The 22772-nt window shown below is 37.0% G+C and overlaps 2 protein-coding genes across 2 annotated transcripts; both read left to right on the forward strand.

Annotated features, from left to right (window-relative positions):
• The first annotated feature begins 3560 nt into the window (after positions 1-3560).
• Positions 3561-8765, forward strand: LOC133872201 (dnaJ protein ERDJ3A). Its single transcript, XM_062309646.1, has 7 exons — positions 3561-3823; positions 4332-4387; positions 5651-5724; positions 6051-6577; positions 6676-7017; positions 7420-7764; positions 8001-8765. The coding sequence occupies exons 1-7, from the start codon at positions 3737-3739 to the stop codon at positions 8286-8288; spliced, it is 1719 nt and encodes a 572-aa protein (XP_062165630.1). The 5' UTR covers positions 3561-3736; the 3' UTR covers positions 8289-8765.
• Positions 8766-18974: 10209 nt separating this feature from the next.
• Positions 18975-22223, forward strand: LOC133872956 (pyruvate decarboxylase 2). Its single transcript, XM_062310644.1, has 6 exons — positions 18975-19694; positions 19833-19996; positions 20094-20744; positions 20831-20948; positions 21566-21754; positions 21844-22223. Exons 1-6 carry the CDS (start codon positions 19167-19169, stop codon positions 22012-22014), a joined length of 1821 nt encoding a protein of 606 aa, XP_062166628.1. The 5' UTR covers positions 18975-19166; the 3' UTR covers positions 22015-22223.
• The last annotated feature ends 549 nt before the right edge of the window (positions 22224-22772 follow it).

Raw genomic sequence — 22772 nt, forward strand, 5'->3', positions numbered from 1 at the left:
TTATCTATTTTTTCAATTCTGAGTGATATTATTTCAACGTGATTCGAACAAGAGTTTGAACAAGACATTATGTATCAATTTTGCCACATTATACAACGCATTATCATTCAAACTACAACCCAAAAACAACTTCTAACGCCCAAAAATCCCACCTTTCATCAAACTGTATTTTATCTCATTTCCTCTATTTTCTCCCAACAACAACAATAACACAACCTCTACTTAAACAACGCAATCAAACCTCAAACTTAGAACATCTAAGCAGTACCGCAACCCTCAATCACTCCAAACACAACATAATCATACTTTCATTTCAAAACTTCAAACCAATACCTCGTAACACGAAAACAGCCACCTAAAATCTCTCAAAACACCGACAACCATCGTTTAAACAAAAGAGTATCAATAATAGCTCAATAACTCAACAATTAAATAAAGAAAAAAACCGGATAAACACTTACCTCTTGAAGTTTCCTTCAAGTTATCATCCTCTTCAAGACTCTCACCTTTTCTGTCTCCTCTCTCTCTTTCTCTCTCCAAATCTATCCCTCAAACTCACTATCGGTTCTAAGACGAAGGAAAGTAAAAATGACAACTTACATTTGTTCATACGTTTCTTACGCACAAAACTCATATTATTTGAATAAGATTAAGCCTTGTTCAAACAAGCCCATGGAGCCCGCGTTAAATGTGCCAAATCTCGCTTACATGCGCGCATGTGTAGATCAATTTGGGCGTGGATCTTCACCTACCACTCTTATGCGAGATGATAACGTAAAATATCATTCTTGTTTGAACAAGATACGTGGCATGTTCAACCATGATCATCCCCATATTTGATCTCCATTGTCCTTTTCTTCCCGTGCGTGAACCTCATTGACTTGTGAAGATTCATTATTGATCTAATATGAACTAGTCAATCTAGTCTTGTTAAAACAAGACCCCACATATTCAAACATTTTAAGCTTGTAAAATTAAGTGTTGTTTGATTTTTTTTTTTTTATGCATCAATCTCTTAGGAGCATCACCGTGCTCAATCTACTTTCACCATATATATATTATTTCCAATTTTTATTTTTATTTTATTTTGGCATTTAATTGCAAAGGGTGTTACACATGGGGTGGCGCCCCTTGAACAGTAACAGACCCAGAATTTTGGTATAAAGGGGCAAGATTAAAAAATAAAATTGAGAAAATTGATTAAAAATAACTTGAGCCTTATCATCTCATTGGCTCTGCCGTTGGTTGCATATAATAAATTAAAATTGAAATAAGTATAAAGCTAGTAACAATTATTAAACAACTACATTTGCAAAAAGTATCTTAAGGATCATCTCTAATAAAATTTCATGTATGAATATGTCTCATAACGAACAATTCAAATCAAGCACAAGCGAAAAGCAACAATTATGATGAACCTTCAGAGTTGCTAGCTAGAGAGATCAAAAAGACTTGCACTAGAATCCAAATGGGATATAACTTGTGTGAACTTACAAGAAATACCAAAAAAACAAAGAATTGCTCAAAATAAATAAATAAAGAATAAGAGAGACACACAGAGAGAGAGAGAGAGAGAGAGAGAGAGAGAGAGAGAGAGGGTTCTATAAGGAGAGAATGGTGGTGTGGAAGATGAGTGAGATGATTTAAAGAACTGCATATGTCATTATTTCTTGGGGTTAAGGTGTGTTGGGAAATATTTCCAATAATTAGTAAATGGGCCCGACAGTTCAAGCTGGCCCATTCACTAATTATGGTCAGTTAACCGGGCCCATCAATTCACCCAAAATGTCGGGCCGCATGATCCACCGCGTAGCATAGCCAAGCCCACCCGAAAGTACTCCACAAGAAGCCACAAAGATTTGAGATCCCGAGATACCCAAAACGTGTCTTGAGAATGTTGGGGTCCACATTCCAAATACATAGCAACCCCATGTTCCGGACGTGGGCACACACGATTTGGATGTGAGAAGACACGCGGGTCGGACACGTGAAAGCCCACGTTCCGGATGCAGGAAGACCCACTATCCATACGTGTGGAGATCCCACGATTCGGGTAATGGGAGACCTACATTCGGATGATCAACTCCCTTCTATTTTGAGAAGAACCAATCCTCACCCTTATTGTAAATACCCACAAACATCCAGATGTACTCTAGCTGAAATTATTATGATTAAGACATTCATACACTCTATTCCTGAAAACTGACTTAAGCATCGGAATAGGATCAGTTGGCACCTCCATCAAGTATCCTTACCGACCTTCACTGTTTTATAGGAAACTTACGAACAATTTTTTAGAAGCTTGTACTGCCAACTAGAAACTTATTTAACAAGGTGCAAGTCATACTCACTTTGAGAATTCAATGTAAGGTCTTGAGCTCCAATCACTCGCATTTGGATCATCTCGAATTAAATTAGAGAAGAGTCGGTTCGTTTAAGTGGAATTGTAAAATTGTCCAATATATATATATATATATATATATATATATATATATATATATATATATATATATTTTATATTAACTGAGTCATCTCTAGTTTAGAATCCTTGTCCTCAAGTACCACAAGTTCCATCACTTCGATCATAAGCATATTTTATTGTTTCTGTTCTTGTTGTTTTGATTGTTATTTGGGGAGTTTGGTGTTGATAATATGCATGTTATTATCGAAGTTTTTGGTTTGCTTTTGTAAAAATGTGTATTCGGGTAGATCAAAGGTTGTTATATTGTTTGTAATGTTAATAACGATGGATATGAATAAGACAGTGAGGGTGGGCAACACAAGTAATTAAGATTCTATAGAGTTAAAGAAAGTTTTAGGCTGGCCTAAGTGAGAACTTAACCCCTCTCGCCTCGTCTCTTACTGGCTTTACTCCTGCCTTTGAGGAAGATTGGTCATCTTTTTATGGGTGGTCGGCCCACCCTAATCACATCGTTGGGTGTTTGACCACTCTCTTGAAGGTGATAGGTGGTTAGCTACTATTTTAAAGGGTAGTTTGACAATCTATTAGCTTTTATTAAAATTATATTATTTTATTACTTAAATAATTAAATTTAAATAGTTCATTTTGAATCAACTTAGGTGATCTCAATCAAAACTAGTTCTTTTTCGTTATTCTTTATTTTTTTATTTTTTTTTTAAAAAATGAAACTTCGATCTCATCGTAAAAATTTATCTATGGTGAAATCAGTACAAGGTTTTAAGTTAAGAATATGTAAATACAAATAAAATATGTATAGCTACCACCATCGAATTTACATAAATCAATTTCTTTTTGGGACTCGGTGCCTAAGCAAAATGAAAAAAAAAAAGAAAAAGGAGAGCCCAATGGTTTGGCCCAAAATATGTTTAGCCTTTGGGACTGGACACGATTGGTTAGGTATTGGGCCACAATTTAAAGCCTTAAATAGGGGATCCCACCTCCATCTCTCCTTCCCCCGCAAAGAGCGCGTGGCTGTGCGGTCCCTACAGGAACAATAAACTCTAAAATCTCATTGGCCAGCTCGCGTGGGAACATATCTGACTGCCACGTGCACCAAACCGCTTAAAACCCCGAAGCATCTGGAATTTCTCTCCGTTCTGCGAACCTATATATATATTTAACCTTTAATTTCAAACTCCCTCTCTCTGTGTAGCTTTCCGATAAAAACTAAGTACCGATTCTCCGAGTTTCCTACTGCTCACACACACACACAACCGAAAAATCGTGGTACCGTATCCCAATTCGGATCCGAATATGAATACCCGTCTGACCTCGTGGATCATTCTCTCGGTTTCGCTGTTCGTTTTAGTCTTGGAAGCGAAAACCATCGACCCCTACAAGGTAAGAATATCGGTCCCTATTCTTGATTCTTGATGTTCTCTGGTAATTTTTCCCCTAATTTTGTTTATAGTTTGTTAAAATCATGTTAATTAAACTTGCTTTTTTGCATTGTTAATTTAGAAAACAGGAAAGTTTTTTTTTTTTTTTTTTCCTCCCTAGAATGCTTATCAACAGGAAAGTTTATCATAATTTAATTGTTATCATCTACTTTTAAGTTGATTAAATTGATAATTGGAATTTACATGTTATCAATTGCGATTAGGTGAGTCATAAAATGATTAGAAGTTCTCGGTAGGGAAAAATGTAACTCACAGCATTAGATCTTGCGTGTGTTAGCTAATTTAGACGTAGCAGAAATAAAAATAATCCTCACAAAAAGAAAAGCCCAGTTGAACCTGTAATCCATTTCTGATTGTTTTTTTGTCCTTCGAAGTACCCCCGCTACTTCTGGTTTTATTTTCATTCTTTATTAGTAAGGTTAGCTAATTGGGATTTTGATTCTTGTTAGGTTCTTGGGGTGGAGCGAAATGCAGGTCAGCGTGAAATTCAGAAAGCTTTCCACAAGTATGTTTTTCTTTAAACTCCCATAACTTGTTATGAAGATTTTGTTATTCCGTAGCCTCTAAATTGATTTCCTTTTCATTACTGCTCTTTGATTGACAATGTCTATCTCTTCTTGCTGTAATTACGAGTAGCTTCAACGCATACTAAAAATGATTTTACTTGACGGAAAGAAAGCGGCTGTGGGGTATGTCAGTAGGGGTGGGCAAAAACCCGCCCACCCACTTTCGACCTAGCACTGACTCTGACTTTTCCAACTATTCCAATTCCGGCTAAGGGGGGAAGCCGGAAGAGGCCTCTCCAATTACATTGAGTCGGTGCACAACCCTATATTTTAGTTAGGGTTGACAACTTTTAACACGACCTGCAATACTGAGACGAACCAAACACAAAATTAATGAGTTTGGGTTGAGGGATCTGACCCATCGAGTTATGGTTGATCTATATAGTCTTATATTCATACCTTGACACCCGATATAAGGACTTACATTTTTGACACAACCCGCGAACCTGACACAAAATCAACACGAAATTAGTTAGTTAGGGTTGAGGGGTATGACCTGACTCGTTGACTTATATAATCTTATATTTATGCCTCGACACGTGAACACGAATTGCCACGGTGCCACCCCTAATGTCAATAAGGGGTGGTCGGGCAGTACTAATTTGGCGCCATGTGTAGGCTCCTCAAGTCTATAGACAGATTATGCTCCAAAAGGATATTTATTGAGTTGGACTTAGCCTGGAATAGATCATGTCAGCCCTAGCGTTAACTTTGGCAATAATGGTCCTTATGGCGAATGATGATGTGGGGCAATGAAAGTTTAGTGTGAGTATTATGGTGAGTACTTCTGCAAACAGGGGTAATTTGAAGATCTCAAAGAGTATTTTGCTGAAAACTATTAGTTTGATAAGTATTATTTATGAGAACAGGTTAAGCACTGTCATGTTTTTCCTTTTTGTTTAGTGAGAAGCTACGAATCATCCCACTTAAAACTGGGTCGCTGAGTTTTGTGAAGAACACGGGTTAGCTTTAAATCCCTGAGATTCATAGTTTGGTTTCAAAAATCCACTTAGAATTGCATCCTTTGAAAAGGTTTTTGACTAGGAATGCATCTGGTTTGGGATAATGCATTAGTTTGTATTTATGTATATATATTACAACATTATATCATAAACATGCAGGCAACCTTCACTGAGACATGCGTGCATATACACATATATTCCAAGTTTCTCACTCATGGCAATTCCTATTATTTCTTGTAGGCTCTCTCTTCAATATCACCCAGACAAGAACAAAAATAAGGGTGCTCAAGAGAAGTTTGCTGAAATTAATAATGGTATGGTAATTTCTTATTTCTTTTCCGTTGAGGTGCTTCTTTTTTAAATAAAATTTCAAGTCTATTTACATGTCCACTTTTATTGCTTGTAGCATATAGAACATGTGGATTTGGAGATGATTCTTTTGTTTTTTCTGTTCAAATTGATGACCAATAAGTGACTACAATTTCAATTAGATATGGTTCCTGATCTTTATATCTAGTATTAAACACTGGCCATTTATTTATTTGATCGAGATTCTGTTTTTTTTTTTTTTTCGGTATTTCTTGTTGGCCATCCTTTCTTTTGGAAAATGTTGACTTTTATCTTCTTGTTTTTTCATCAGCTTACGATATTTTATCTGATGAAGAAAAGAGAAAAAATTATGATATGTATGGGGATGAGAAGGGAAGTCCTGGATTTGATGCTGGCCATCCTGGGGACAATGGTAGATATACCTACTTCACGAGTGGTGGTGGACCGGGACATGATCAGTTTACTTTCAGACCAGATGAATGGCAGAGTATGGGTGGGCAGGGAGGTTCCAAGTCATTCTCATTTTCCTTTGGTGGCTCTCGTGGTCCAGACTCATTTGGTTTTGGTATGGATGATATTTTTTCCAACTTTTTTGGTGGTGGTAATACCAAAGGTGGGAGTCGGTTTGGTGGTTTTAGTGGTTCGACTAGGTCTCAATCTTCCCCTAGGAGCCCCCCGAAGAGCATCAGAACCATAAATTCACAGGTCTTAGAAAAAGAAATAGCTGACCAGGGAATTACTTGGCTTTTGTTGTCTTACACACCCACATTGAAGGGGAACCAACATATTGAATCAATCATAGAGGAAGTTTCCAGCTCACTGCAGGGAGCATTAAAGGTACTTATCTGTTTTTATTTGTTTTCTATGATGTGTGCTCTGTCCTTTGAATTCCCTTTGATCATTACATATGTTCAATTTTGTGTTCCCTCTGACAGGTTGGAAGCATAAATTGTGAAACAGAACTGTCTTTCTGCAAGGACCTTAGCATATATCCCCGCCGAGGACCCAGGGTGTTTGTGTATTCATATATACCGAGTGAGAAGGGTTCTCTAGTAGAGTACAATGATGATTTGGCTGTGAAGAATTTGAAATCATTTTGCCAAGAACACTTGCCAAGGTTTTCAAAACGAGTTAACCTGAATCATTTTGAATTTCCCTCTTCGACCACAGAAAAATTACCTAGGGTCATGCTTCTTTCTACCAAAAAGGATACACCCATCATATGGCGAGTTCTCAGTGGGTTGTATCACAAACGCTTCATTTTCTATGATGCAGAGGTATGTTATGGCTGCCTTTTAGCTCGTTTATTTATTTCTTCCTTTTTTGTATGTCTTTGTATTGGTCTAAGCCTGTACCCATTAATGAATTTGATAGGCGTTTAGTGTCAGAATCTATTGGAAAGAATGAGATTATATGCTTAAAAGAATGATTACTCTTTATTTACTTGTGTATACTTAGATTGAATGCTTTTGTATTGAAACCATCAATTAGGCTAGGCAGGTTATCTTCCGTAGCAAAGTGAATCAGATTCTTTGTCTTACAATGAAAAAGATGCTTAGGCTGTTTAAATACTTAAAAAAGAAGAAGTTATGTTTGTGTAGGTTCAGATTCTTTGTCTTACAATGAAAAAGACGCTTAGGCTGTTTAAATACTAAAAAAAAAAAGTTACGTTTGTGTAGGTTCATGATGTTACTGATCCAACTGTGAGAAAATTGGGAGTTGAAGCACTTCCGGCTATAGTTGGTTGGCTATCAAATGGGGAGAAGCATGTCCTAAAAACAGGGATCTCTGTGAAAGATCTGAAATCTGCAGTTGATGATCTTAGTATGTTACTTGATGGTTTTGAGAAAAAGAACAAGAAGGCAGGAGCCAGGAAGGCACAAACTAATACGGCGGAGAAACAGATTCCCCTGCTGACAGGATCTAATTTTGATGCTCTATGTGGAGAATCAACTCCCGTTTGCATTATTGGTGCTTTCAGATCTTCCAGAGGAAGGGAGAAGCTGGAATCAATCCTATCTATGGTGAGTATAATTTTCTTGCGTAGGGATATTTTTCTTGACTATCTATGGTGGGGTGGTTGAAATCCTACTACAGTTGTTATCTGCTCAGAATGAGAAAAAAAATTCTCTACACAAATATGATCTTGACTGGAGAGGACAATGAGAGACCCATTAGTCCTCTAAGGTTTGCGAGAAATGGGAAGTTCTCTGTTTAATAAGATTGTAATTTTCTTTTTCGATAATATTTGTGCTTTCAGGTTTCTCAGAAATCACTATCAAGGCGACAGAAGTCAGCCTTTGGCTCGAGGGATTCCGTTTCCTACACTCTCATGGATGCCACCAAGCAGTCAGCATTCCTAAATGCATTTGATAATGCAGGATTTAAATCAGCAGATATACTCTTGGTGGCCTACAAACCTCGGAAGAGGAAGTTTGCAGCTTTTGTTGGTGAAACGACGACAGAAGAAGTAGAGAGGTTTATCAGCTCTGTTCTTAACGGGGACATACAGTTTAAGGAGACACGACAGAAGCCAGTCGTCAAGTGAGGGAGCCAATCATAACAAACTTGGGACTATTCGGTTTCTGATTTCATGTACATAGCAGAGAGGTGATAGCGACATTAACCCGGGTACAACAAAAATACAAGCCATTTGGACTTTCGAATCCCCTATCAATTTGGAATTCGGACAGGGGAGTCTTATAAAAATTCTAAATCCTCACATTTGTTAGCCAGATTGGGCAATAAAATTGCTCTGATCTCTATCCTTAGCTTATAACAAAGAGGTGGATTTCGATTAGCACCATTTGCCACCTCTAGTCGTCACTCAAGTAGAGAGGAGATCAGTTTGAAGATATTTGCATAGAGGGGTGGAAAATCCTTGGCCCTGCAGAAGAAGTTTGTTACCGGATGGTACTCTAAAATTTAATCATTTTTTACTTCATCAGTGGAAATTTTTACCTTCTTTTTAATGTTCGCACTCAGTTGATCGAGAGAATTAAAGATGAAGATATTAAAAGTTTAACTCCTCTTGTTCAGTCGATTGCTGATAAGGGTACTACAAATTTTGAAGTTTCTTAAAAATTGAAGCGGCAATTTACGAAATACTTATTACTGTAATCATTAAAATATAAATTATTATGCCTATCACATTTAAAAGTTTTTATTTTATTTTATTTTATAAGTACAACAGTAGTCAAGCATACAAGAAGAAGTCAAAAAACTTTAAAAGAGAAAGAAAAATTCATTTCAAAACAGAGAGGAATGGATGAACTAGAGGTGGGAATGCAGGTAGAGGTAAATCTAGTTGCGGGCTAATCAGCCACATAGTGAGCGTAGGTTTGCACTTTGGTTGATATTACTAACAGACCAGCTAGTAGTGGGGGAAATTATTAAATTAAAATCCGATATGATTGACGAAATACGCCAGTTTTGAGTAATCGTAGGATTATTGATGGTAAGGTTGACTGTCAAGGAATCACATTCAAAAGCTACATGGGACAATCCCATAGATGAGCACAGTGTAGCTACAAGAAGAGCTGCGCTTGCTTCTCCATACAAAGGGGTGCAAGGGGGACTAATTCTCGTCAAAACTTGAATAATAGCACCTGTAGAATCTCGACAAACAGCTGCTTGCGCTGAGAAATTCCTTCGGATTGCTGTATTATAATTAATTTTGAAGCAAAGAGGAGCAGACTTAGTCCAGATCTAGTGAACAAGAGAAATTTTGTTTGACCAGGCCCGGTAGTGTGTCCGAGATGAACAATTAACATCAACTGAGATAGATAAAACATTCAGAATTCAGAATCCAACCATCATGATAAGCTTTGTTTCGAGAGTGCCAGATACGATCATGAGCTACCATTGCAAAAATTTGGAATAGATGAAAATCTTCAGGAGGAATACCTATTATCTCCGAATGAAGAATAATATTTAGCCAATAAGAAATTTCAGAAATACAGAGGGCAGTAATGTCTAATGGCCAGAAAGAGTTCCTCCAAATGACCTTCGCAATAGAACATGAGAAAAAAAGATGAAGTTGTAAATCTGTTGAAGCAAAACATAGAGAGCATGAAGAATCCCTCTGAGAGGAGACAATAGATTGAGCAATACGATTCTTTGTGGGGACAATGTTCCAGACCATTTTTCAGAAGAAAAGTTTGAGTCTATGATTTAGCTTCAGCTTCCACAGACCTTTCCAATTGATAGGAACAACAGGCGTAACTGGAGGGGATCGAGAGGAAGAATATAAATGATAAGCCGTCTTAACAGAGAAAACCCTTGAAGCCGATAAAATCCAAATAAAAGAATCAAACATGGCACGAATAGAAACTTTAAGAATCTATGAAACTGTTACTTGTAAAAAAATATTATAAGAGATAAATTCCAAGTCAAATATTGTGGACGGATAAAATCCGAAATCGCCATAGGGTATTCCAAGCATAGTCTTGGAACTCGAGGTACAGGTTGGAAATTGGGTAAAAGTTAATGTGATAATTTGATTTTTCTTTTAAAGCCTAACGTCGCATTTATTGGATTGTAGTGGCGAATACATTTCATTAGCGCATGCCACATATTCTTGTTGAGTCCCGTTCCAAATTTGAATTTTACATCCTCGAACTTCACAGGTCACCCGGATGACGTCGAAACGGTACGGAGCCTACGTGAATAAATGTGAAAATAGAATCTTTACCATGCATGTGGCAGAACCGTGGACGCAGGTGACCTACCACACTGATAAAAATGGACCACTTTGACTATCTATTAATTTATTTAAGGAGTCTTCTTTTATTTTGAGTAAAAAAAGAGTGAAACTTTCATTTTTTACGATTTTTTTTTTTTAAAAAAAAAAAAAAAATTGTGTTGGATTCTCACTTTTTTTTTTTGTGAGATATATATTTTTTTTTAACAGGTGTTTTTTTTTTTTGGTGAGAATTAAAAATGCATGTGAGTCATACATTTTTGGCATATGTTAATTTAATAAATTAGAGTCATATACCTTTTGGTAGGGGTGAACATGGGGCGGGGGGGGCGGGGATTGGCTTTTTTTGCCCCCGCCCCGCAGGCGTGCGGGTTCCCCAAAGGGAACCCGCGCCCCGCGAAAAATTTCCAGCAACCGTGCGGGACGGTTGGGCTCGGGGTGGGGATGAACGGGGCGGGGATCCCCACGGGGATGAAGCACAGCATTTTCTTCAGAAGATTCACAACAAAATCCCCAGCTAAAACGAGATCTGACCGGAAAAATGAGCACACCGGCCGGATCTCTCTGTCGAGGTGAGAGAAAGAGAGATTTCGGCCGGATCTGTCGCAGGTGGTCGGGATTGAGTCGGGGTGAGAGAAAGAGAAATCCGGCCGGATGTGGGCGGTGGGGTGCGGCGTGGGCAGCTGGGCGTGGCCACGTGGGCGTCGTGGCGTGGGCAGCTCTGTAGCTGGGCGCCGTTCACTAAAGACCGAAGGTGAAGAGTTGAAGACACTGAAGTGAAAGAGAAGTGAGAAGTGAGAAGTGAGAAGAAAGAAAGAAAAGGGGAAAAGAAAGACGAAGTTGAAGAGTCAACTTCGTCTTTCTTTTCCCCTTTTCTTTTTTCTTCTTTTTTTTTTTTTTTTTTTTTTTCAAGACATGCGGGGCGGGGCGGGGACCCGAGAAAATTCAAGGGTCCCCCCCCGCAACCCGCCTCGCACCGCGCGGGGGGGCCAAAAATAGCCCCAAAACCCGCCCCATGGGTGCGGGTTTTGGGCTCTGCGGGGAGGGTTGGGGCGGTTTCTGCAGGGCGGGGCGGGTTTCTGCGGGTTTTGCTCAGCCCTACCTTTTGGGCATATGGTAATTTAATAAATTAGATTTGAGGATATATATATATATATTTTTTTTAAAAAAAAAAAAAACCCTAAAACTTGTTAGAGGACCACTTTGCTACATGAGCAAGGCGGTCAAGAGTTGTGTCTTGAGGTAGTAAGGGTTTTTTTTTTTTTTTTTTTCTAAAAAGAAAAAAAAAAAAAAAAAAAAAAAAGTTGCCACGTAGACAAAAGTGATTAAAAGTTGTATCTTAGGGTGGCAATGTATCATATCTCTTATAATATATTTTCGAATATGAGAAATTGTATTTTCAGAGTATGTCTATATAGCAAAATTTATATTTTTCATTTTAAGGTCACTCATATGAACCACCTCGTGCGAGAACACAAATTTTGTTGACTTTATAGTGAGTAATTATCCAAAAAAAAAATTACCATGTTAAAAAAAAAAAAAAAAAAAAACTTATCGTTCAAAAAATATTTAATAATTAAAATAAAGAAAGAATAAAAAAAAGTATTTAAATTATATAGTGAAATAATTGATAATCATGTATGGTACCTTTTGAAACTTATTAGTTAAAATAGATAAAGTAGGTTTTGTATTCAAAAAAATAAAAAGAAGATAAAGTAGGTTTTTGCTAGCTATTTTGCATATAAAAATACTTAAGCCATTGAGAGTACTTTTAACTAGGGGTGAAAATGCAGGCGGATAATATTTGCTCCCATCCAGTATTCGTACCTATCCATTATCCGCATATGCGGATATAGTTTTAAGGTATGTAAATGCGATTAATAACCATACCTACTTTCACTTTAATATATATATATATAAAATACAAATTTAATTAAATTCACTAAAACGTTGTTTTGGATTCGAAAAATTTAGGATCTTTAGGTTATATTAAGTTTTTTTTACTATCATTTTAAAGTCATACCTCACTACATTTATTTATTATTTTTTTTAGTAACCAAAATCTCGATTACTCTATGAAATAATAACCTTTTATAACTCATATTCATAAATTGTATAATAAGTGAAATCTTAATTTATTTAAAATTACATATAATAATTACTGTATTATTTAAGCTTACATATATATATATATATATATATATATATATATATATATATATATATATTTAAATAATAATATCAAATAGTCATTACGCATATACAAATAACAGAATAATAAATTAATAATCACAATAATTATTTGAATAAAAATACTTAAAAATAATAACATACATTATACGAATGCGACAAAATTCGCATCAGCAATTTTACCTTTACTGTCCACCTTCAACAAAAGAAGAAAAGACAAACAATGTGAAAAGGCAGTAAAACACGAACCATATTCGTGCCACGTACTCCAACGAAACAAATAAAGTTGCCCTCGGATCCTGTTGTTAGCACCTGTCAGCTATCAGGACACAGTAGAAGTAGGGATGTGTGTAAACGGTGTTTCCGGGATGCTCTCTCGATCATCACGTGATGTCAGTCTGACAGTCTCTATACGAATTGACGCGGTTACAGCCTCTTTTCCATTATTTTTTCTTTTTGGCGGTGCCTCGTATAGTACGTTCACTGAGCTCACATTCAGATCAAATAATGGGCTTGTTTAAAAAGTGACATTACAAAACGAAACAGAATAATAATTGTTAATTTTTAAAATTAATAAAAAGTGATAATGTGATATAAAAAGTAAAAATATTGTAGTGAATTAAAAATATTTGAATAGTAATAAAAAATTATTGATGTGATATAAAAAAGTGAAAAAAGTGAGAATGTTTTGATGTTGATTAGTAGTGAAAAATATAAAATTGATCCATCTCATCTTTTGATGTCTTAGAGCATTCTTAATGATTTATTTAAATTTTTTTTATTAAATAATTCATTAATTTTTTTTTATTTTACCAAATTGTTTTTTATTTTAAAATAATATAAATACATCTTCTACACATCTCATTTTTAAATTTACCATTAAATTTTTGTTACCTAATATAAATCTTAAAAATTTAATAATAAATTTGAAACTTAATTGTTATCAAAAATGGGTAAAAAAATATGTAAATGATAATTTTTAATTATCGCTTTTTATGAACCTTGTATGCCCACTAGGCAGTAGGCACTAGCCGTCTAGCTTAGCTAATTAGGCAATCTATGGTTCATTTGGGTGTTATGTTTTTTTAATCAGAATATTATTTTGATTTATTGTGCAAATTACAAAATTTAACTTTGTGAGATAAAATTTAAAAAAATTTAAAAAAATTAAATAAAATATAATTTATTTTTTTAAAAAAATAAAATATTGTTCTATATTTTATTCAAACTAAACACACCATACTTAATATCTTATCTTAATTAAGTAGAATATCTCTCAAAAGTCAAAACTAACGTAACTTTTATAAAAAAATTAATTATAATTTTAAAAATCACATTTTAAAACCGGAAACGAGTGATGAGAAATTGATTTGAGCCCTTAAAAGGACAATTAGGGAAACATGTCAATATCTATGGGCTATGGCTATACCACTAGGTCACCTACCATAAGGCACCGAATTATCTTGGACCAAAAGAGAACATGGCAGGCACACGGACACCAAAAATCTCTCCGTGTATTACCAAATCATGGGCTCCTATAAATTCTAATGACTGGAAAAATTTGGTTAAATGGGCGCCCGCCTTCTGCTTTCATGCACATGCCCCACCACTACCACTCACAAGACTCACGACCATCTAGCTAGTACCCATGTGATTTTGCTAATCTACATTTGAAATCTAGAACAAATTCAATCTAGAACAAATTCAATAAAAAGTCTCTCCTATTTAAGAATCTAATTCTCAATTTGATAAAACACACAAATTTCATAATTACGCAATTGAATTTTTTTTTTAAAAAGAGTAAGGCTACTTATTAAGTATCTACATACCAACAAATGGTATTAAGGCCTAGGTGGGTTTAAGTCACGGAAGCGTTATGTTGAGTGATGAATTGTTGGGGTGCAAAGTGTGAAAGCGTTATGTTGAGAGATGAATTGTTGAAAGCTCTTAACACATGCCTTGTGAGGTACGATTTTAAATGACATAAACGGCTTTGGCAGGGGCGGAGCCAGGTTTCAAACATTGGGGGGGCCAAATTAAGAAAAAAAAACTTTGAGGGGGCCAAAACTAAGAAAATAAAAAAAATAAGTGGTAAAATTTAATTTTTTTTTTTTCAGATTTTTTTTATTTTGGGGGAAACTCTTTGGCTTGGGGAAGGCCAGGCCCGCCCCCCCAAGCCAAAGAGTAGTTCCGCCCCTGGGCTTTGGCTTCTTTCACTGGATGCCAAATTGCCAATTAGTTTTCAAATGAAATAGTCAAAGGCCCGATCTAACAAATTTATTGAAAATAAACTCCCTATAAATGGGCATCCTCAAATCCACTTGGTTAGTCCAAGCATGCTCATTTCTAGTAGCCTTATAGATCGGTTGAACCTAGTTAGACCCAAATGGACGAGTGCACAAGCAATATAGAGATGTCGTGTCCACAATTTTTTAATTATTGTCACTTGGATTCTTAATGCTCCCTTTATTTTTGAGAGCTAAGGGACATTTACTTAACTGAGTGGAGGTTACAGAATCAAATAAGTTATTCTATGCCTTCCTAATGAACAAAGCGTGGAAAAACACTCCATAAAGAGAAGGAAATAGCTCACTTACGATGTATGCACCATTTTAGACAAACATTATTTTTCTACAATTTCCTTTAGTTCATTAGCTTTTCTAATTTTTATTAACTTAAACATTAGAGTGACTTCATGATGAATCCCTACGAAACACTTTGTGTTTGACCCTCCTCATTTTTGTACATATTCTCTCAATTCAGAATTTGACATAGGATCAACTGATTTTCAAAACACATGCCCTAATCTCAACGATTTAGCTCACATTAAAATTGGACTTAAGCCAAATCCTTTTCATATAAGGTGATAGTTCTTTCCTATTCGCTTTTTAGTATTTTTTTTTTTTTATTATTATTTTTAACGGAAACAGTAATCTATTATTGATATGGTGAAAAACACAAAGCTTACATCTTGAAAATAAGGGACAAGCCTCCCATTCTCTAAACTAGAAGGATATGGCTTAATAAACAGCTGCCAAAGCAGAAATACAAATTTTACAAGAATGACAATTGAGTCTTTCTTGCATTAACGCTCACTTTATAAAGAAAAGAGACCAGATCTAGCAATTAGCCAACAAATATTCACATAAAATTTGAACCCAAACAAAAGCAGATTGTGACCCAAAAAAGAGAAAAAAAAAAACATACGACACTGAAGCAGAAAACCACCCAAAACAAGCTGCTGGTAGTGGAGGAAAGGGGCCGAGAGGCCGGACGGCGGGACACCGACACCACCCAAACGGAGGATCGACACCGGACGATCGGAAGCCACCAAGATCGGCCAGAAAAAAGCGGCGCGTGGCCCACACGCGCACTAAACAACGGAGAGCCCACCCACGCGCCGGTCATCGGTGACCGACAAGGCCGGATCTTGCAGCGTTAGGGGCCGACGGCGACGGAGAACGCGATTGGGGGGCACGTGTCAGTCAACTGCCAAACAAAAGAAACAAACAAAGAAAGACACATAAAAAACCACCAAAGCCCAAAAAGGCTAGGGGAAGACTAGCCTCCACCGGATCTAATCGGGAGGAACAAAAGCTCCACAATCCTATAGGTTAGGAGAAAAACTAACCTTACTGAACCAACTCAGAGGGAACAAAAACACCCTGACTCACGGGGAGTCAGAGAGAAATCGCCACCGGGAGGGGGAGGCGAGAAAACCACCTCCTTCCGACGAAAACCATGCTCACCGCACTTTATTTTTTAATCGCTTTTTAGTATGTTGTATATATTAATATACAGTATTCAATAATCTCATACTTATATAGTGGCGAACCTAGCCTTTTAAATATAGGAGGGTCAAATTGAAAGAAAAAAAATTTGGAGGGGCAAAACTAAAAAAATAAACAAAATTAATAGTAAAATTTTATTTTATTTTATTTTTGTTAGAATTCTTTTTTATTTTTTTGAAAAAAATTCTGGGGGTTGGGGGGGGGGGACAAACAAGGCCCCCCCTGGCCCATGTAGGTCCGCCACTGTACTTGTGTAATACGCTGATAGAAAATTATATAATTTTGACGTGTGTCTTAGATAGATTACGATTGTTGAAGCCAGGTACTACTAATAATTAGTTATAGTATCAATATATTGACTTTTAGTTTTAGATAAAAATAAATAATTTTATATTCTGTAATTTCTTATTACCATGGACTCTTGTGGTTTCTAAAACCAGCGAATTGTTTTCTTTTGTCGCTCTGGCTTCAGCCTTCAGTGGATTCCCCAGTAAAAGACTTTGCTCACAGTTTTAGTCGGTCAAGACGGGTCGTCCTCGTCCCCTCCTTTATGGAAGTTCCAACTACCAAGTGATTTAAAGCCACGCGCAAACGTCGACGTCAAAAGGGTTTAAAGGTTTTTGTTTTAAAAATTAATTAATAGATTATTCTAATTCAATATTAAACTGATATTTATTTTTAGAATATATATTCTCATATCATTAGAGAAAGTAATTTTTAATAAAACATATAATTCTTACATGTATTATAAAAAATACAAAAAATATATTTGTAAAAATTATATGTTCTAAGAACAACAATAAAAAAATTTCAATCCCATTTAATAAGACGAGACTTTTTGGCAAGACGTGTAATATTTGATCTCCTACCGTTAATTTGGATTTTTTTTTTTTTTTTGGATATTAAAACACACGACTAACCATCCAATATGATCTCTGGATTGATGGTTTCTAGAACACTTAAATTTAGTCTTTAGGCAATGAGGTTCGGACCTCCCCCTCCCCATGGCTTTCTCGAAGCTAACTTTGACATTGCCGTGAGGCACACGTAGTCACGTACGTTTAGTTCATGTCATTAGTGATTCAAATGGTCACAGGATCTCGGCTGTCACAAATGGGCATCCTTCCTCTGCATATTAATGTTGGAGAAGCAGAAGCTGCTCTTTTGACAGTGAAATATGCAGCCTTTTATGGCTGCCAATCTCTCATTCTTGAAGAGAATTCTCTTACCACTTCTCCTTTTTTGGGATCAGATGTTTTCTCCTATCATAGAAGACATCTATTTCAATAATATTTTGGAAGCATTCTCAATTTCTCACATTGTTTATCTTCAATTTAAATTATTAGTAAGAAAGATATTTTTCATAATTTCCCATGTTCCTCATTGCTTAGAGATTTTGGAGTGGGGTACAATGAGCTGTTATGAGAATAATAACAAAATGAGTATAATATTATTAAGCTTTTACTGCACATTCTCAACAAATTATTATGGTATATAGGCATTAATTATACTAATTATTTTTGTTAAAAACAAATCAACTATTACTTATCTTCTATTAAAAAGATCAATACGACCCTATAACAATGGGATTCAATTAATAAGAGGTGAGTTGCTTCCATTGTTATAGGATCCTATTGATATTATCGGCTTACCATCGGTCTCTCCATGGTTGGCCATTAATTATGGTTGAAAAAAAGGAGTAATATCACAAATCACATTTTTATCTCACCAACTATTAATTATATTGTGTGTTATTAAAAAAAAAATTTGGACCCTCTTATTACATATAAGTAAATTAAGTGACACAATTTAGACTTTGTATTGAAATAAATAAGAACAGAGTGAATTAGAATTGAATCGCTCCCAATTAACCAATATTATGAATGCTAATATTTCTATTAAGTGTGATAGATTTTATATTTGAATATATATGGGTGAGTATATATAGTTTGATCTCAATTTAAATTTACATAAATGAATTATTTTCATATATTTAAACTTCAGTATTAATCTAAAAAAAAAAATTCAAAGAATCGGTCAAATGCGTATCTTCGCCATAACTTCTCACTCAACAACAAATCGGGGGAAGTGAAATACCATTCAATCATTCTTTCTAAACAAAAAAAAAACAAAAAAAAGAACGGAGAAAGAAGCAAAAGACGAAATTGATTCAAGGCGCGACTCGCGCGAATCGTGATGCAATTGTATTCCTTGCACAACACACATTTCTTCATGCCTCCTATTTCCTTGTCCTTTCCATTCGAAACTAGAGGATTCTTATTAATTAAAAAAAAAAATAAAAAAAAAAATAAAAATTAGGAGTATGTTTGGGTGTTCGATATTTTTAATTTTTTTTTTTTGTAGTCTTTTAATTTTTTTTTTTTTTCAAAATTATAGATATCAAGAAAAAAAAAATTAAATTATATTTAAAATAATGTTCAGATGATAATTGTTTTTTAAAAAAAAAGAGGAAAAAAAAAAAAAAGAGTGGAGTTGGGGATGTTCCCAAGCACCACTCGAGGATTCTCAACATCGTACACTTTCCCTCTTTCCCAAAACCGCCCCTAGAAATCCACCAACGCAGTCCCCAGTAATGAGTCACTCACCCTTATAAATTCATTTCGACGCCTTGTCACTCGCCATATTCCTCCAACAAACGAAAAACAAATTATAATCACCCAAAAAAGCCTCAGCTCTCTTTCTAGGATTTTTGTCGTAGAAAGCAACAACTATTCCATTCTCGATGGACACTATGATCGGAGCACTCGACACGTGTAAGCCCGCTTGCAACGACGTGGGCTGTCTACCCTCAAACGGCGCCGTATCGACCATCCAGAGCTCGGTCCCCTCCACCTTCGTGAACTCCACAGAGGCCACCCTGGGCCGCCACTTGGCGCGCCGGCTTGTCCAGATCGGCGTGACGGACGTGTTCACCGTCCCCGGCGACTTCAACCTGACACTCCTCGACCATCTCATCGCTGAGCCAGGCCTTAACAACGTTGGCTGCTGCAACGAGCTCAACGCCGGGTACGCCGCTGACGGCTACGCCCGCTCCCGCGGCGTCGGCGCGTGCGTCGTGACCTTCACCGTCGGCGGTCTCAGCGTCCTCAACGCGATCGCCGGGGCGTACAGCGAGAACTTGCCGCTCATTTGCATAGTCGGTGGTCCCAACTCCAATGACTACGGGACAAACCGAATTCTTCACCATACCATTGGTTTGCCTGACTTTAGCCAAGAGCTCAGGTGCTTTCAGACGGTAACTTGCTATCAGGTAATGGGTTTTTTTTTTTTTTTTTTTAAAAAAAAGAAAAAGAAAAAAAAGATGAATGAGTATTTTAAAGGTTTTCGCGTACTGGGTTTGTTTTGTTTTGGCAAATTTGATATACTCATTGCTTGGGGTATGCTATAGGCTGTGGTGAATAACTTGGAAGATGCGCATGAGATGATTGATACAGCGATTTCAACTTCTTTGAAAGAAAGCAAGCCTGTGTACATTAGCATAGGCTGTAACTTGCCTGGGATTCCTCATCCAACTTTCAGCCGTGAACCCGTTCCATTTTCACTGGCTCCGAAGTAATTTCTGCGCTTCCTGATGACCTATATAATCCAATCATTTTTATGGTCCTATGAGATTTATTGATGCTTTTTTTTTTTTTTGGTTGTGATACAGATTGACTAATCAGATGGGTTTAGAGGCTGCAGTGGAGGCAGCCGCGGAGTTCTTGAACAAGGCCGTGAAACCAGTTCTGGTGGGCGGGCCCAAACTGCGTGCTGCAAAGGCATCCGATGCCTTTGTTGAGCTTGCCGATGCTTGCGGTTACGCCGTTGCGGCGATGCCATCTGCGAAAGGATTTGTGCCGGAGCATCATCCGCATTTCATCGGGACCTACTGGGGTGCTGTGAGCACTGCCTTCTGTTCCGAGATTGTGGAGTCCGCTGATGCCTATTTGTTCGCCGGGCCGATCTTCAATGACTACAGCTCCGTTGGGTACTCGCTCCTTCTCAAGAAGGAGAAGGCCATCATCGTGCAGCCCGATCGCGTGGTGATTGCGAATGGGCCTGCATTTGGATGCGTTTTGATGAAGGATTTCCTCAGAGCACTTGCCAAGAGGCTCAAGAGGAACACCACTGCTTATGAGAACTACCACAGGATCTATGTTCCCGAAGGGCATCCTCCCAAGGCTTCGCCAAAAGAACCTTTGAGGGTTAATGTTCTGTTCCAGCACATACAGCAAATGCTGTCTAGTGAGACTGCTGTGATTGCTGAAACAGGGGACTCTTGGTTTAACTGTCAGAAGCTGAAATTGCCGCCTGCTTGCGGGTAAGCGATGGAGAGCATAATTCAAATATTGTTTGATGTTTGTTTCTGAATTGGAGTTTCTAAAAGTTTTGAAAATTGGGTTTCAGGTATGAGTTCCAAATGCAATATGGATCAATCGGTTGGTCAGTTGGTGCAACTCTTGGGTATGCACAGGCTGTGCCAGAGAAGCGAGTGATAGCATGCATTGGTGATGGGAGCTTCCAGGTATTGCCTTGTTCCTATTTGTCTCTGGTCGCTGCTTAGAATGTTGACAAGAACCTTTTGGAACACGCGTGCAAAAAATTGTTGGAATTTATGTTGTCATGGAAATTCTACAAAATTCCTGAATGGGGAGTGTGGGTTATGTTTCAAATGTCATACATGGGGGATTGCTTTCTCTGTTCTCATTTCTCAATCAAAATTATTTTACTTTCCAGTATATAAACATTCACACCGGCTCATCAAATGTTGAGCTAAAATTTAGTTAAAAAATTCTATTTTTTTTAGACGCCCACTTTTTTAAAGTATCTACATTCATTATTTTAGCCATTCACTTTTATTATTCTTTTTAAATGTTATTTCTATATCTATTTTTACTATTGGGGAGAATCAAATTGAATATTTTGTTAGTGTTTGTATGCATTGTTGTAGCCGGATATGGAGTTTTTTTTTGTGGTATTTTTGGCCGAGGGCTAGCCAAAAGACCGTTTTAGCTATTTTGGCTGCCCAATTTGAGCGCTCAACAAAACTTCCTTAACTGTCACCCTAATTGATTCTTGAAAATTTTTGGTGGTTTTTTTTGTTTTTTTTTTTTTACATTTCATGGTGATTTTGCCTCACAGGTCACCGCACAAGATGTATCAACAATGCTTCGATGTGGGCAGAGGACCATCATCTTCCTGATAAACAATGGTGGATACACCATTGAAGTTGAAATCCATGATGGGCCTTACAACGTGATTAAGAACTGGAACTACACTGGGTTGGTTGATGCAATACACAATGGCGAGGGCAAGTGCTGGACAGCCAAAGTGAGTTTTTTAACATGGCGCATCTACTTCAATCAATGAATGCTAAAGCAGGGGAAACACTTTGCTTAATATCGTTGTTTTGTTTTCAGGTCCGCTGTGAGGAGGAGCTGATTGAAGCAATTGAGACAGCAACAGGGGCTAAGAAGGACTGCTTGTGCTTCATTGAGGTGATTGTTCACAAGGACGACACCAGCAAAGAGCTGCTTGAATGGGGCTCCAGGGTCGCTGCTGCCAATGGCCGCCCACCCAACCCTCAGTAAACTTCACCCACGTCAATGAAGTGCTATCAGCTCAAAACCGATTCAGCTTTTTTTTTTTTTGTTGGTGTTACCACAGTATTGAGTATTGTGAATTTATGAAGTTTGTTTCCGGAAAAGTGCGTGTTCGACATGAGAGTTTAGCTGAGTTCTGTATATTTACTTTTGACTTTGATGATCCTACTAAAAAATCGCTACGCTTCATTTTTCTACTCTTTTTATGGATGATGAGATTCTCTTTGTGGGTGAGACGGGTGGATGATGATCAAATTTGGGTAGACAAGGTTGCAGAGATTATAGGCCTTAAACTTGGTTTTCAGAAAATTCCATTCTCAACCTCAGACCGGTAGGAAGTGAAGAACTCGAATCGGAGACCGGTAGACACAGGGAGCTAAAAATTGACACTTCAAGAGAGGTACCATCTAGCTGAAAAAGACATGCATATGGACATGTGCATGATTGAACTTTTCCAATCTACTTTATGAAGTTTCAAAGTGTAGACATATATCGACGTCGAACAATAACTCATGATAAATAATTCAATAAAGACAATAGTCTAGATAAGAAAGAGAACGCAAATTGGAAAGTGAGTTGAGGAAACGTCTATACCTTTCATCCTTTTTAAGTGTTTTGTCACAAATATAAATTATACTCAATTATAACAAATTACTTGTAAATAGAAAAGCATTTACCGCTAATGTTGGTAAGGCAAAATCATTATCACATGTTCAAAACTCTTACACAAGTGTGAGGAACCGCCA

The sequence above is a fragment of the Alnus glutinosa genome, chromosome 7 (genome assembly GCF_958979055.1).
Source record: "Alnus glutinosa chromosome 7, dhAlnGlut1.1, whole genome shotgun sequence".
In the NCBI taxonomy this organism is placed as follows: domain Eukaryota; kingdom Viridiplantae; phylum Streptophyta; class Magnoliopsida; order Fagales; family Betulaceae; genus Alnus; species Alnus glutinosa.